This window comes from Sesamum indicum, linkage group LG1, assembly GCF_026168435.1.
Source record: "Sesamum indicum cultivar Baizhima isolate 11 linkage group LG1, ASM2616843v1, whole genome shotgun sequence".
Taxonomy (NCBI): Eukaryota; Viridiplantae; Streptophyta; class Magnoliopsida; order Lamiales; family Pedaliaceae; genus Sesamum; species Sesamum indicum.
In genome coordinates this window covers 2,037,318-2,050,867 of record NC_142657.1, presented here as the reverse complement: position 1 = coordinate 2,050,867, position 13,550 = coordinate 2,037,318, and the positions used below count along the sequence as shown (strand labels likewise).

The following is a 13,550-nucleotide window of genomic DNA, read 5'->3' as shown; positions in this document are numbered from 1 at the left end:
GTGTGTTTTTCGTATGGATATTGTACAAGCGGGATACGAATTTGAAGAGCCCAGTTGTTTCACTAAACAGGCCCAATCATTTGGCTGATTCAATGACCACAAATCCAATACATACATGGTGGGTTTGAAGAATCATGTGGCCCACTTGGATTTGAAGTGGGAGAGCCCGTTAATGTGCGGTTGGCCCAACCCAAGTTTGAAGAAGACGGTGTCATTACTCATTGGGCAAAAGAAAGAGGCGGGGGCAGAACCGTAAATGAACGAAAGAAGACAAAGGCATCGTAGGCTCAATCCAAACCCCTAAAAACACAGCGAATTTCTCATCGCTCTCTCCTTCTCTCTCTTTTACACTGTTCTTTCTCCTGAACTCCGCGGCGTAGATCCGAGGAGTTTCGGAACACTTCGCAGCATAAACCAAGCCTTGAATCGCTTTCTTACTCACTCCTTTTTTTTCTCAGATCTTTGTTAGAACCGAGTTGTATCAGGTAACTTAATCAAAACTCAGCTACGGCGCTGTGTGAGTTTCCTGTGTGTGCGTTCGTAGGATTAGGTGAATAAGTGGATAAGTTGATTTTTTTGATCGGATGGACTGGGTTTCTCTTTTCTGTTTGTATGTTTTTTGGTTATGGAGTTGATGATTATTTTTTATGTGGAAGATCTGTTTGGTTATGCTGGTTTTCAGTTTATTTTTTAGGAGTATGTGATCAGTTTGCTTTTATACGTTTTTTGTTTTGTGACATTATTTCTGTAGGGTTTGTTTCTTTGATATGTTTTTGTAGTTGTTTTTGGCTCTCGAACTTCAGATTTTGCTGTAACGGAGTTATTGTTGAACTGTACTTTTGAGGCAGAGTGAATGACCGAGCTGAAATATTGGTGCTTGATGTGTGTGTGCAAATGGACTGTGACATATTATGCTTTTGAAGCTCAAGTGTATTGGATGTAATTCGTTCGATTTGGCTTGTACGAGCTGTTTGGCGATTCTTTTGTCTGCTTTGCTGTTTGTCCTCATATTGTTAGCCACTAGGCTACAGCATGATTTATGTTCACTTGTCAGCAGAACTGTTGGAAGTTTTGCCAGTACAACTTTATTTTTCTTGAATTTCCTGTTATAATATTCTCTCCATGTGGTGTCTTCATTCCCTACCAGTAGTACATGTTTTTCTACTATCTTATTGTATTCAAACAAAGATCCACGCCTGCTTGGGGTTGGTATTCTCTCAACTCCTTCAAAATCTTTATTAAGGTTTCAGCTTTTGCATCTTTCTGCATGATCACTTTCCTTGCACGCAGTTATGTAGGACTAGGTTAAACTATATTCACTATTATTTATAGCAGAATTATGGAGAAAAACATAATTGATGAGTATTAGGTTGTGATATATGTGTTTTTAGTTAGCTTAACTCCGCCTTGGTCCGCGTGACAGATGTTGTCCTTCTCATTCTAATAGTGCATTGCGTATTTCCTTAATTATATTTCTTTTCTATTTCTGCAGTCATGGCTGGATTGGCACCTGAAGGTTCTCAATACGATGCTCGCCAATATGATGCGAAAATGGATGAGCTGTGAGTTCTCCGTGTTACTTGCAACTTTCGGCATATCTGAGTTTAGGCTTAGTGAACTGGGTCAAAGTTACTGTTCTTACTCTGACCTTTTTAATTGTCTAACCCTATTAATGCAGGCTTGGAACTGATGGTCAGGAATTCTTCACAAGTTATGATGAGGTCTATGACAGTTTTGATGCCATGGGCTTGCAGGAAAATCTTCTTAGGGGCATCTATGCCTATGGTATATAGCAATCAATTTAAAGAACATCATACATCCTCTCTCCTGGTTTCTGCATTTGCATATTGCATTACCATCAATCCTTGATGAATCATTTACTGGATTCATTTTTCTCTGCTATGCCTCTTTTTAATTCCCCTCCTGTCTCTGATGGTGTCTTGTGTTCTTTCTTTCAATTTGTGTTCCGCCAAATCCTCATGAAGCCTTATGAGCTATGCAGCTGTTTATATATATACCTAATAAAAATTGACTAATCTCATCTTCTGCTGTTTGGCCCTGCAAGATTATGTGTTAGTACCTCTGTTCTCTTGAGTATTCTTGTTGGAATTTGAAAGAATTTATTTGTGTTTGAAGGTTTTGAGAAGCCCTCTGCAATTCAGCAAAGAGGGATTGTTCCCTTCTGCAAGGGACTTGATGTGATTCAACAGGCTCAATCTGGGACTGGGAAAACTGCAACGTTCTGCTCTGGGATTCTGCAGCAGCTGGACTATAATATAGTTGAATGCCAGGCTTTGGTACTGGCACCCACCCGTGAGCTAGCACAGCAAATTGAGAAGGTTATGCGAGCATTAGGTGATTATCTTGGTGTTAAGGTGCATGCTTGTGTCGGAGGTACCAGCGTTCGTGAAGATCAGCGTATTCTTTCCAGTGGGGTTCATGTTGTGGTTGGTACCCCAGGACGTGTGTTTGACATGTTGAGAAGGCAATCACTGCGCCCTGATTACATTAAAATGTTTGTATTGGATGAAGCAGATGAAATGCTTTCCAGAGGGTTCAAGGATCAGGTATATATCTCTTGTTTTGCTTTATTTTTTCATACTTTACCTAACTGGTTAGAATGAGTTTATGGTGCTGGAAATTTGGATATAATATATCTTGCTATTCTTGCTGTCGGTAGATCATGCATGCCCTCATGGCAGTCGTGACAGCTTTCACTAAGAAGTGTGCTCCTTTGTTCTTCGGCAGTTGGTCTCAAAGTGATTTCATCTATGTTCTGAGTCCACTATTTTACATCTTATGCCTTATATTTCTCTTTCAGATCTATGACATCTTCCAATTGCTCCCTCCTAAGATTCAAGTTGGTGTATTCTCTGCTACTATGCCACCTGAGGCTCTTGAAATTACAAGGAAATTTATGAATAAGCCCGTCCGCATTCTTGTGAAACGTGATGAGCTGACCCTTGAGGGTATCAAGCAGTTTTATGTTAATGTTGAAAAAGAGGAATGGAAGCTTGAGACCCTCTGTGATCTCTACGAGACCTTGGCCATCACTCAGAGTGTCATCTTTGTTAACACCAGGAGAAAGGTTGACTGGCTTACTGATAAAATGCGCAGCCGTGATCATACTGTCTCTGCCACCCATGGTGATATGGACCAGAATACAAGAGATATCATTATGCGAGAATTCAGATCTGGTTCTTCCCGTGTTCTCATTACCACTGATCTCTTGGCCCGTGGTATTGATGTTCAGCAAGTGTCTCTTGTTATCAACTATGATCTGCCGACTCAGCCTGAGAACTATCTGCATCGTATTGGACGAAGTGGACGATTTGGGAGGAAGGGTGTTGCCATAAACTTTGTTACCAAAGATGATGATCGCATGCTTTTTGACATACAAAAGTTCTATAATGTTGTAATTGAGGAGCTTCCAGCCAATGTTGCTGATCTCCTCTAAAGTGGTTTTGATTCCCCAATGTTAACGCTCCTTGTTTTAAGTAACTTATTGTCTTGTTTCCTAGGTTAGTTTAACGTGCAATGGACTTTTAAATTGGGAGATTTAGATGCCGTTATTTGCAGAGGGGACTTCCATCTCCCGATTTGGTTGCTATTCCAATCTACTGTTGCAAAATTTTTGGTTTGCTCTTTGTATTGTAATTGTTGAAAATAACTGCAGATTTGGATGTTGTTGGACTCCTTTCACTCTTAAAGTTGGATTTTCACTTAATTCTGTATGCGTCAGGAATGTATCATGCACCCATAGGTTTCACTTTATCTAGGGAGAGGGTTCTGGTTCTTCATTCATCTTGGATTGCATTGTTAATCGATGCCCAGTTTAGATTTGCTTATCTGGTGGGAGACTTTGTTGGCTGAAACACTCACCAGCCATACAAACCGCCTGAGCTCACTCACAACGTCCTACTTTGAACTGGATTTCTGAGGATCGAAATTTTGGAAGAGTTCATATGTATCTATTCTATATATACCCAAGTTGCAGCCTTGAAAAATAATGCGGATATATACAGGCCTCATGTTTGAATTATCATCCTCATCTCTATTTGAAGGGGTCACCAGATTCTGGACTTCGACTGAGACCACATGACATGATAAATTCTTAGTTGTCCCAGCCTGTTTGGTTTTTTCCACTAATTCTTAACATCTCTTTCTTGAAATTCTCTCTCTGTGCCCCATGTCGTAAAATCTAACTACTACTAGTTTTACTGTAAGGCAGAGTTGTTGGGATATATATACATATATATATATGCTGTAAAAGAACTGAAACGGTTCCGTTCATTAGCTAAAGATAAACTTATATCTTATTACATGTCATCATATTTTTACATGGACATGCGACTTTATATTACATCCTCGCTCTAAGAGTACGATTTGAAAATAAGTTGTGCATAAACCATATTGAACAAAGCATCGTCTCAAATTATTCAAATTCCTTTCTCCTTTTCATGGTCCACTGTTTTCTCACTGAGTCTCCTTTTCATCTAATTAAATAATTGGCGACCCTTTTGCCTGAAAAACCACCTTAACCAATTGTTGTGTAAAAGAATCTCAAGTGTGTACTTAACTATAGTTTCTTTCTTAAATCCTAATCCAACTGTTAAATTATGCTTGTTACCCCTTAATCCAAGTCATTAATTGTATCTCAAGAAAAATCGCAAGTTTGAATTTCGGGGAACTTATTAAGAAATTTGGCAATTTTCAATTTTGGATTTAGATATTGTGAACCAAATCTGAACGGCTTAAATTAGGTGGATGTGAAACGGGCTATTTTATTACCTTTGCTCTTATCTTCTTTTAGAAATATATTCAGAAAAACATTCAAACATACGACGATGAAATGCATTTGTCAATATTTCACCAACATAGAATTATATTTTCTAAGAATCAAATTCAAACCGCATGTTTTGATGTCAAATTTTGAAACGCAAATGAATAATAAAATAAATCTTTTATTCTAATTCTACGTTTAATATTTATATTATTTTTCATCTTAATTATTAAATATTAAAATAATACCGAAAAGGTACTGCTGACTGGTCTGATCTCAGGTAAAAATTTCCCATATTAAACGGCATCAAGAATCTAATCCTACACTCGCAACATTTTCAAAATCCAAGACTAAGACCACCACTCGTTCTCTACTCTCTGCCAATTTTTCTCTCAGAAAACAACCACAAAATTCCATCAAGACAAAGTTTTTCCCACCCCTCAACAAAAACCATGGCAGATTACAGATCAAAGTTCTATAGTGATGGAAATATGCAAATAGAGCCTTATTATGGACCCCCCTCCAGTGCTAGGACTGATGATTTGAGGTCGTACAGTGCTTCTTATGCTTCTGCTTCTTCATCATCATCATACCACTATGCGCCGCCACCGGTGGCGCCGCCGCAGAAGCTCAAGAAAGGGAAGAGCACTGGCGGGTCAACTTCAAAATCTTGGAGTTTTACTGATCCTGAGTTTCAGAGGAAGAAGAGGGTTGCCAGCTACAAAGTCTACTCCGTTGAAGGCAAAGTCAAGGGTACTTTCAGAAAGAGTTTTAGGTGGCTTAAGGATAGATACACTCAGGTGGTTTATGGATGGTGGTGATTCTGAAATACTCATTATGATAGGGTAAAGATATGATTTTGCTTCTCATGATACACTGTTGCTTGTTCTTGCTTTTGATGCAGAGTTCTGTGTTGTCTGAGGCATCACAATGTTCTGTCATGGGCTGTCAGAATGAAAGATTTGCTAGTTTGTTGTTGTGAGGGAATTATTTCTGCGAAATGTATTATAATATATTTGCCCTTTTGCTTTCTTGTCTTGGGGTCTTTGTACTCATTGAACATGTTATCAAGAAGTTTTTCAGTTGATCTGAATTGCATCAATTCTAAGATTTATGTATTTATGTTTGTGCACAGGCTTATTGGTTTTAATGTTAGATTGATGTAGCATAGGCGTAATATAGTGGGGTGTTTTGCATCAGTTTGTATCTTAATTAGTGAGGGGATGACAGGTTGAGGAAATAGATTAGTTTCAAGGGTGACATATTCTTCTGAAGTAACTATGATGCTTCTCTTTGGATTAAAGTTTGGTGTTTATGCCAAAGTTGCCAATGACTTGTCCGTATGTCTCTGCTTTGTGCCGTTTTTCTTGTAAAGTATGTTCATCATACTTGTATGGATTGTCAGTTCATTTCCTTTTTGAGTTGAAGTTATTGGGATTACCTTTCCTGTATGAGGCATGTCTAGTAGTAGTACTTCCTAATTACACAGTATAGTGTATTTAGTTGTGTTTGTGGGTGGAAACAATCACAGAGAGTTGTCTAATTGCAGGATTGGATTTGCCAATGCAAACTTTTCCTTGCATGATTTACTTCCGAACTGTCACAATTACTCTCCTTTTGCGAGCTAGTTTCCCTCCCAGACAGTACCCTATAACAGGAATTGCATTGCTATACATTAATAATGTATGACACAGATGAGAAGAAACAGGAGAGAAGGAACCAATAAAGAAAAACAGCTACTATATTCACTTTCCTACTAGTAAACTGGATAGCCTTCGTAAAATTTTGACAAATTCATCCCGTTAGTCCGAAGCAATTCTTGGAAAGCACCCTATATTTGATAGCAATGGGAAGACCTCACTAGGTCTACTTATGAATGCTTTCAGCCTAAAGAAGACCCTCCCCAATCTGTGTGGAAATATCCTTCGCAGCACCAGGACCATGTGGAACAAACACTGCAGAAGACTTTGAGGAAGCTACTATTTCCCTCATCGTCTCTTAAGTATTTAAAACCATGTCCATCACATCCTTAGCTGTAGTTCCTGGCACCTTCTCTCAGGTGGCTATGCCACTGTCATGCAGCCCATCCACAATTTCTTGGCGCTTTGCAATACAAAGCCTGGACACTTTGCCTGCATTTATCTATTTACGTGAACATCTGTTTCTATGTCCACAATGAGGATCTGAACAATTTCAAATCGATACACCGTGTAGTGGACTGATGATTTTATAGCAGAATCACAAAAGATGAGGCCCAACCTAAAATGAACTGCATGTTGATACACTTTTAAAGATCTGGACAATTTAAAGTACAAATTGCTTATGATAAAGCATCCAAACTCTGCATCAGATGATAAAAACGTACATAATAATAGTAAATATCCAAGATTTAGATCAAAATAGAAGAATAGAACAGAATCCCCAGAGATCCATATTCCTAAAATTACAGAATGTACATGTTCAATCAACATCATTTTAAGGAAGCACCCTTGGTTTATGTTTCACTCCATGTGATAGCCTACCAACCAACTGGTACCCAAACCAACAAGGCAAACAGTGGAACCCTGCCTCAAGAATATTGTTAAGTCTACCAAAATGTTTGGTCACAGCAACTGTCAACCGACCCAGTGGAACAAAACACAGTGCTTCGCCCATTCTCGAGACCTATCCAATAGGCTTATCAACATAAGTTGGGAAGTTGTACAGGCACCGCCATCAGTTCTGTGTACTACTGATGTTTCTTGTGTCAATCCATTATTAGTACAAGACACAAACCTGGTACTATGATTGTTGACCAAAGAAAAGCATAAACTCAAACAAGATCAACAAGTAGAGAACAGCTCTATTAGAAATAACCCTCAAGAGAAGCCCCAGAACGGATATCTTGATCAGAAAAACAACTTGAGAGCATGAAGGTCGTTATAGCTATATCATGTAGAATCAAGAATAACTTGTAATAGATCTTGAGTACTGGAATCTTTGCAGAAGCTTAAAAATATAGTTCAATGTTCTTCATGTATTTGCCTCTTTGATGAACGCAAATTTACATTATTCAGACGCCAAGTTCATTGCTCGGCCTGTTCTGTTTCCTCAATATTTTCGACCCATGGTTAAAGAATGCCTATCAGAGATTCTGAAATGAATAGTGCTGAGTGCATAGCAGCCTCTAAAAAAATGCAGAAGGGGAAGGAAATAGAGAAGTTTGATGTTAAAATATTACAAATTATATCCGGCACAAATTTATAACTAAAAGGATTACAGTATAAACCCTCTGAAGTTGCCAGTATGAATATACTGCATACATGTGTAAAGACAATACTTGTACACTAAACTACAATAACTATTCTGGGCTAATGCATCAATTGTACAATGCTAAGACAGAGCTCTTAGAGCAATCCAAGGGGAAGACGCTCAAGGTTCATACCATGTCAAGCTTCCCATGATCAAATATTTACCAGGAAGATTTCCAGCAGACGGTGCGAGATATGTGATTTTCTTGCTGCAGTAGTGTGATGAATTGGAAGAGGATCATGTCAGAAGCAATATGGCAATTACTGTTTAATGAAAATAAAAGAATATTCTTCAAACCTTTCAAAATTAATGTCGGTGATCCAGATGAACCCAGCAACGTTACTAGCGGGAGAAGAAAAGAGAAGCATTAGGGAAAATTTCATTCCGTGCTTCCAATTAGATGGAAGGTACTCGCCAAAAGCATGTCAATCATAGTGTAAAAAGTTTGGTTCAGAGAAAACAGGCAGAATGCATGGTGATGATCGTCAGTATGCTCCAGTCTACCCACACAAATAAGGTAGGGAAAAGAATAAAAGAAAACTAAGCATATTAGGTAATGCTTTTATCAGTAAAACTATTTCACATGTTTATATTTGGTTAGTACTAGTAGGAAGAAAAATAAATAAATAAATCCAGCTCTTTTAAATACCAAGATGCATAGGCCAAGGGCCAAGAACATGGAAACAGAGAATCTGTTCTACCTGGAAATAATTTCATCTGGTTCTTTAGCAAATGAGACAGCTAGGACTAGATGCAGCAAATCTTGGTTAACACTAACAGGAATCAATCTTGTAGGGTCTGCAGCCGGTTCTGCCCCAGCTGGCAGGGCAGAACGTGGGGCCTGTGGTCCACCACCTACTCGGTAGATGCACAAATCACTGAAATTTGCAATGTTGGAATGCGGGGAAAGATCATTTGCAAGGCCATAGAAGTATTCCTGCACTCAGGATAAAACAAAGCGGAACATTTCAAAATGGACAGCCAATTGCTAAAAGGCGATGTATTGTTGCAAAATTTAACAATTTCCTATTACAAAATGCATACACGTATTCTGTAGGCCCTGGCCTTCTGACGAACTTTGGCATTTCTAGAGACAACACCACCAGACTTCTGAAGTTTCACCACATCTACATTAGCTTTGTTTTTCAAAACATCTCTAAGCATACTCCAAAGCTTTTCCTGCAAAATGTTCAAGTGTCCAATAAAGCAGAGAAGATAAGTGTTTCTCATAAGGCTTTGAAGTACATGGCGAGGGTACAGTCCCTGTGACCATCTTCTGACAGTCATAGAGCGAACGAGAAACATGTTCAAGTGATTGCCTAAGCAATCAGACATGCAGATCATATTCATCATATTATAATTTAAGAAGGTCTGCTTAGCCAGAACAACTGGATACCTGACCCAAAACCAGAACAACTGTGGCATTGAATGTATCAATTGCATGCAGCAACAACTGCCAAGAAGAGAAAAGAAAAACAGAAAGAAAAGAATAGTAACTAAGCAGCCCTGTCTTTAGCTGAAGAAAGCCATATGCATTGATGGAGATATATAAAATACCTCATAACCAACACCTTCAATCCATCCCATGGTATTAATCACCATGCCTGCAGCTCTAGATTCAACATTTCCTGCAAACTGCCTCTCCAAAATTTGAGCAAGCTCCTTCACCAATGCCTTGTAAAGATCTACATTGACACTGAAAACCACCAAGTTGAAATGGGACAAAAACTTATAGTCGAGAAAAGATTAACTATTGCATAAAAAGTAAGCAGTGAGTAGTATGAAAGCAGGCACTGACTATGCAACGGATGTGCAGTTAAAAGACCAACTCAGGAAGTTCTCAGTGTAGACTCCATTACCTAGGTGTCACATGGCCATGGAAGTAAACTAGAGGCATATCAAGAGGAATGCCTTCGACTGGATCAATAGGTAGTTCAATCGGTGTTGCAGCTATGCATCCAGGGATTGTTATAGATCCTTGGCCTATGTCTAAATCTACAAAAGTAGGTTTCCATCCCTGTTTAGCTGCCCAACTAAGAAGCATCCTTGACAATGTACTCTTTCCAGAATCTGTAGGTCCCACAACGATAACCCTCGGTCCCTGCATAAAGTGACTGAAGGGTGAATACATGAAAAATTGGCAGATGTAAAGAGAAGCTTTATAATAACATAAGAAAAACACACATCACATGTTCCATAATCAGACCAGTATGCCAAAGCGTAACTGATTATATCATTTCAAATGTCAAAAGATATCCATCAACCAAATACATAACAAACAAATGATAGAACAATTGCTGAAGTACTCCCTTTTAAAGGATCCTTTTATGGTGGGAGGCAAAAACTTTGCTGAAAGATGGATTTCTCCTTCATCAAGGACCATTATTGAAGTGTTGGCCATAATTGCAAGCTGACACAGCTTTGAGTCACATCCCAGTACGGATACTTGTAAATATGGAGGTAAAGTTCTTCTTGATAACAGCCAAGTAAAAGTAAACCAACTAAGAACAACTAGTTCTTGAAAGTTCCCAAACAGACTGATTCTTTCCCTTTGATTATGAAGTGTTGAGTGATTATGAAGATCAGGCAAGATCTAATTTGAAGAAAGACATCGCTCAATTGGCCCAGCAGAGGAAGAATGTATAAAACATAATCCTTTCTAACACGTTTACTCATAAACATAAAGGTACCTGAGAAGCATCAGAATCACTGGGTGAAGCTTTGGCGCGATGTCTTCGAGCGTCCAGCACAGCATGCACATTAACATAGCTGATCATGGGAGTCTAATGGAGATATGAAAGAACAATTAGATAGCTACTGGAGAAAGCAGCAAGCAGGAGAGTCCATATGCATGCGAATGAACACGTGGAACAAGTAGAGAAAGACAACAATACCTCATCTGCTGTATAATCAGTTTCAGTTGTCCCATCCATTTCAATTGTTGCCCCGTACCAGGTAAAAACCTGATGGAACTTTCAGTCAGAACTATAATATGTATCAATGTGGGTGTGAATATAAACGAGAATCTCAACCACAATCCCCTGCCCTCTTTTAAGATTATTTGTGGGTATGATAAACCAAAGCAAGTGAAACCGTAAAGCAAATTCAGTAATACTCCATATCTTTCAATTTTCTTCTAAAAGTAAGCATCAACTTGAGCAACTTATCAGATGTAAATGGATCTATGAAAGAGAAAAGAAATGAAATCCATGTATAAACTAACAAAAACCTCTCACAAACATTCACTCAAGCTTTCCCCTTCACATTTCCGTTGAAGCCAGCGGAACAAAAGAATATTTCTCACTCAAAATCCAAAGTAGCAGTTCAAAAACGAGAATCCAAATAATCCACAAGCTTAACATATCAAACCCTTATGCACGCTATGTGTGTACGAGACGCAAGTAAAACGACAAGTATAGGTCTACGTACAGCAAATTTGAGCCGCGGTGGAAAAGTCAACCAAATCTCCGGAGCAATTTCCGTTCCAAAAATCTCGGCGGTGCCGGTGAGCAACCGGAGGCGAAGCGGAGAATCGGGACTGACTTCAACTCTTAGTTCACATTCTTTGTCAAGTTTCACCTGCCTTATTGATGTAGAGCTACCTGGCGGCCCAGTTGGAGTTACAGAAGTGCCGCCATAAGCCATTTCAGAGCTGTTTCAATCAATTAGCAAAAGAGTACTCAAACAAGAAAAACACTATAGCAGAATCTTCTGTTCATCTACATGCTACTGGAAAATGCCGCACTCGCGGCGGTCCCAATGCGGCTAGGACGAGCGTCGACAGCAAAAAGGGTGGCGGGTGGCTTGGGGAACGACAGAGGGCTTTTGATATTCTCCAGTTTGTTCTTTTTTTATTTATCTTCCTTTCAGCCTCATAATTTCTTCTATTTCACAAAGTGCCCCCAGAAAAATGTGATTTACACGAGGGGCCTAACATTTTGAAGGATTTAAAATTTGGACTACATGTTTCAGGAGTTGCATTTTATACCACTGCTTTTGACAATAAAAATAGAGTAAATTACAATAACCTCTCTTAAAATTTGACATAATTACAAAAATCCTCTCATTATTTTAAAAATAACCACTACCCTCCTTATTTTAACGGCCATCTAACAATTAGTCCATTCCTTTAATCTTCATTAGGCTTTCAACCATTTTTATGTAAATTGACCAAAATACCCTTGTGAACTAAAACTTATAATTTTAAAATTTTCTTATTTTTTTATTGACAAAGTGCATAATTATTTTATAATTTTTCAAATTTTTTCATCTATTCCATCATATTTATTTACAAAATTTTATTTTAAAAAAAAGGGCATAGTTAACAATTTTATACCTCCATTCAATAATTACATAATTTCATCAAATATTATGGGATATTTGTAAATTTTGAAATAATAAAGAAATATTCGTAATTATACCACACCTCAGGAGAGATCGTTGTAATTTACTCTAAAAAGTATACCTAGCCAGCCTCTATTACATATTATAGAGGTTTAATGCAATTTACACTCCAATGGTATTCTAAATGAAAAAGTTATCTGCTAAAAAAATATATATATATTAATTTACGCACATGTATTTTTTAACATAGAGCAATTTGTCCTCCATATAAAGAAGTAAATTACTTTATTTTAAAAAGTATAAAAAAATATTTTATATTTTTTTAACAAAAAAATAACTTTTTTATTTATAATATCACAAATGAGTTGGTCGAAATTTTAACCATTCTTTAGCAATTCCTTTCGAATTGAATCCATCACATCTTAGTAAAGTTCAAAATTTTTGGCATTTTCAATTACAAACTTGTATCTAAATAATTGGTGCAGTTGTATGACATTGCTGGATTCAATGGTTGAGTAATCGTTACACTGCCAGTTTATCATATATAGGACATTTGTGTGACATTTTGCGGACCAATGCTAACATCATTATGAAATTTTTATATGATTCAAAATTATGATAGGTTTATTTGAAATTTTATAAGATACAAAAAAGTGTGATTAGATATATCCAAATGAGTTTATAAGATTAAAAAAAGAAAAAAAAATATTAGGAGCTTATAAATTCTATTAAAAAAAGTAAGAAAATTCTTAATTAATTTTTAAGTTTTTAATAAATTCGTTCAATTTTGATCATATTAATATTGGAATAGAGAAAATAATATTTTTAGTTTCATAAGTTAGGTTCATATGACTTTTGGGACACTTACAAAAATTAGCATTTTGTTATCCCCATGCACTTTTCCATCTACAATTTAATAATATAGGTCATGTGCTTGTATTTTTAGTTGGAAGAAAAATTAGCCGTTTTTTCAATAGTAGCATATGAGTGTTTCATTTGGCCTACTTGATTCACTTGTGAAAGATATGATTCTTTTTGTTGCTTCTACTTGGCTTCAACTTTTAGAAATATGGGAAGGATGAGATTCATTTTTTATGAGAGAAGAGAGAAATCACTATGATTTTTACCCTAA

The 13,550-nt window shown here is 37.4% G+C and overlaps 3 protein-coding genes across 3 annotated transcripts; 2 read left to right on the top strand and 1 right to left on the bottom strand.

Moving 5' to 3' along the window:
- The first annotated feature begins 328 nt into the window (after window positions 1-328).
- On the top strand, window positions 329-3,476 carry LOC105178418 (eukaryotic initiation factor 4A-14). The gene is made up of 5 exons (XM_011101898.3): window positions 329-485; window positions 1,493-1,562; window positions 1,679-1,785; window positions 2,137-2,567; window positions 2,822-3,476. The coding sequence occupies exons 2-5, from the start codon at window positions 1,495-1,497 to the stop codon at window positions 3,455-3,457; spliced, it is 1,242 nt and encodes a 413-aa protein (XP_011100200.1). The 5' UTR covers window positions 329-485; window positions 1,493-1,494; the 3' UTR covers window positions 3,458-3,476.
- Window positions 3,477-5,094: 1,618 nt separating this feature from the next.
- LOC105178320 (uncharacterized) lies at window positions 5,095-5,885 on the top strand. The gene has a single exon (XM_011101817.3). It carries the CDS (start codon window positions 5,236-5,238, stop codon window positions 5,602-5,604), a length of 369 nt encoding a protein of 122 aa, XP_011100119.1. The 5' UTR covers window positions 5,095-5,235; the 3' UTR covers window positions 5,605-5,885.
- Window positions 5,886-7,976: 2,091 nt separating this feature from the next.
- On the bottom strand, window positions 7,977-11,909 carry CLPS3 (CLP-similar protein 3). The gene is made up of 10 exons (XM_011101706.3): window positions 11,504-11,909; window positions 10,969-11,037; window positions 10,765-10,857; window positions 9,934-10,175; window positions 9,632-9,770; window positions 9,471-9,527; window positions 9,119-9,253; window positions 8,776-9,011; window positions 8,372-8,416; window positions 7,977-8,282 (listed from the first exon to the last, which is right to left on the bottom strand). The coding sequence occupies exons 1-10, from the start codon at window positions 11,717-11,719 to the stop codon at window positions 8,195-8,197; spliced, it is 1,320 nt and encodes a 439-aa protein (XP_011100008.1). The 5' UTR covers window positions 11,720-11,909; the 3' UTR covers window positions 7,977-8,194.
- Window positions 11,910-13,550: the final 1,641 nt, after the last annotated feature.

Bases quoted from the DNA above. Each gene is read 5' to 3' on its own strand.
- LOC105178418 (XM_011101898.3), top strand. From the start codon at position 1,495: ATGGCTGGATTGGCACCTGAAGGTTCTCAATACGATGCTCGCCAATAT. The intron at 1,786-2,136 runs GTATATAGCAAT...TTGTGTTTGAAG, and splicing joins TAGGGGCATCTATGCCTATG to GTTTTGAGAAGCCCTCTGCA. The intron at 2,568-2,821 runs GTATATATCTCT...TTTCTCTTTCAG, and splicing joins CCAGAGGGTTCAAGGATCAG to ATCTATGACATCTTCCAATT.
- LOC105178320 (XM_011101817.3), top strand. From the start codon at position 5,236: ATGGCAGATTACAGATCAAAGTTCTATAGTGATGGAAATATGCAAATA.
- CLPS3 (XM_011101706.3), bottom strand. From the start codon at position 11,719: ATGGCTTATGGCGGCACTTCTGTAACTCCAACTGGGCCGCCAGGTAGC. The intron at 10,176-10,764 runs GTACCTTTATGT...CACTTTATGCAG, and splicing joins GTGATTCTGATGCTTCTCAG to GGACCGAGGGTTATCGTTGT. The intron at 9,771-9,933 runs GTAATGGAGTCT...GGTGGTTTTCAG, and splicing joins CATGGCCATGTGACACCTAG to TGTCAATGTAGATCTTTACA.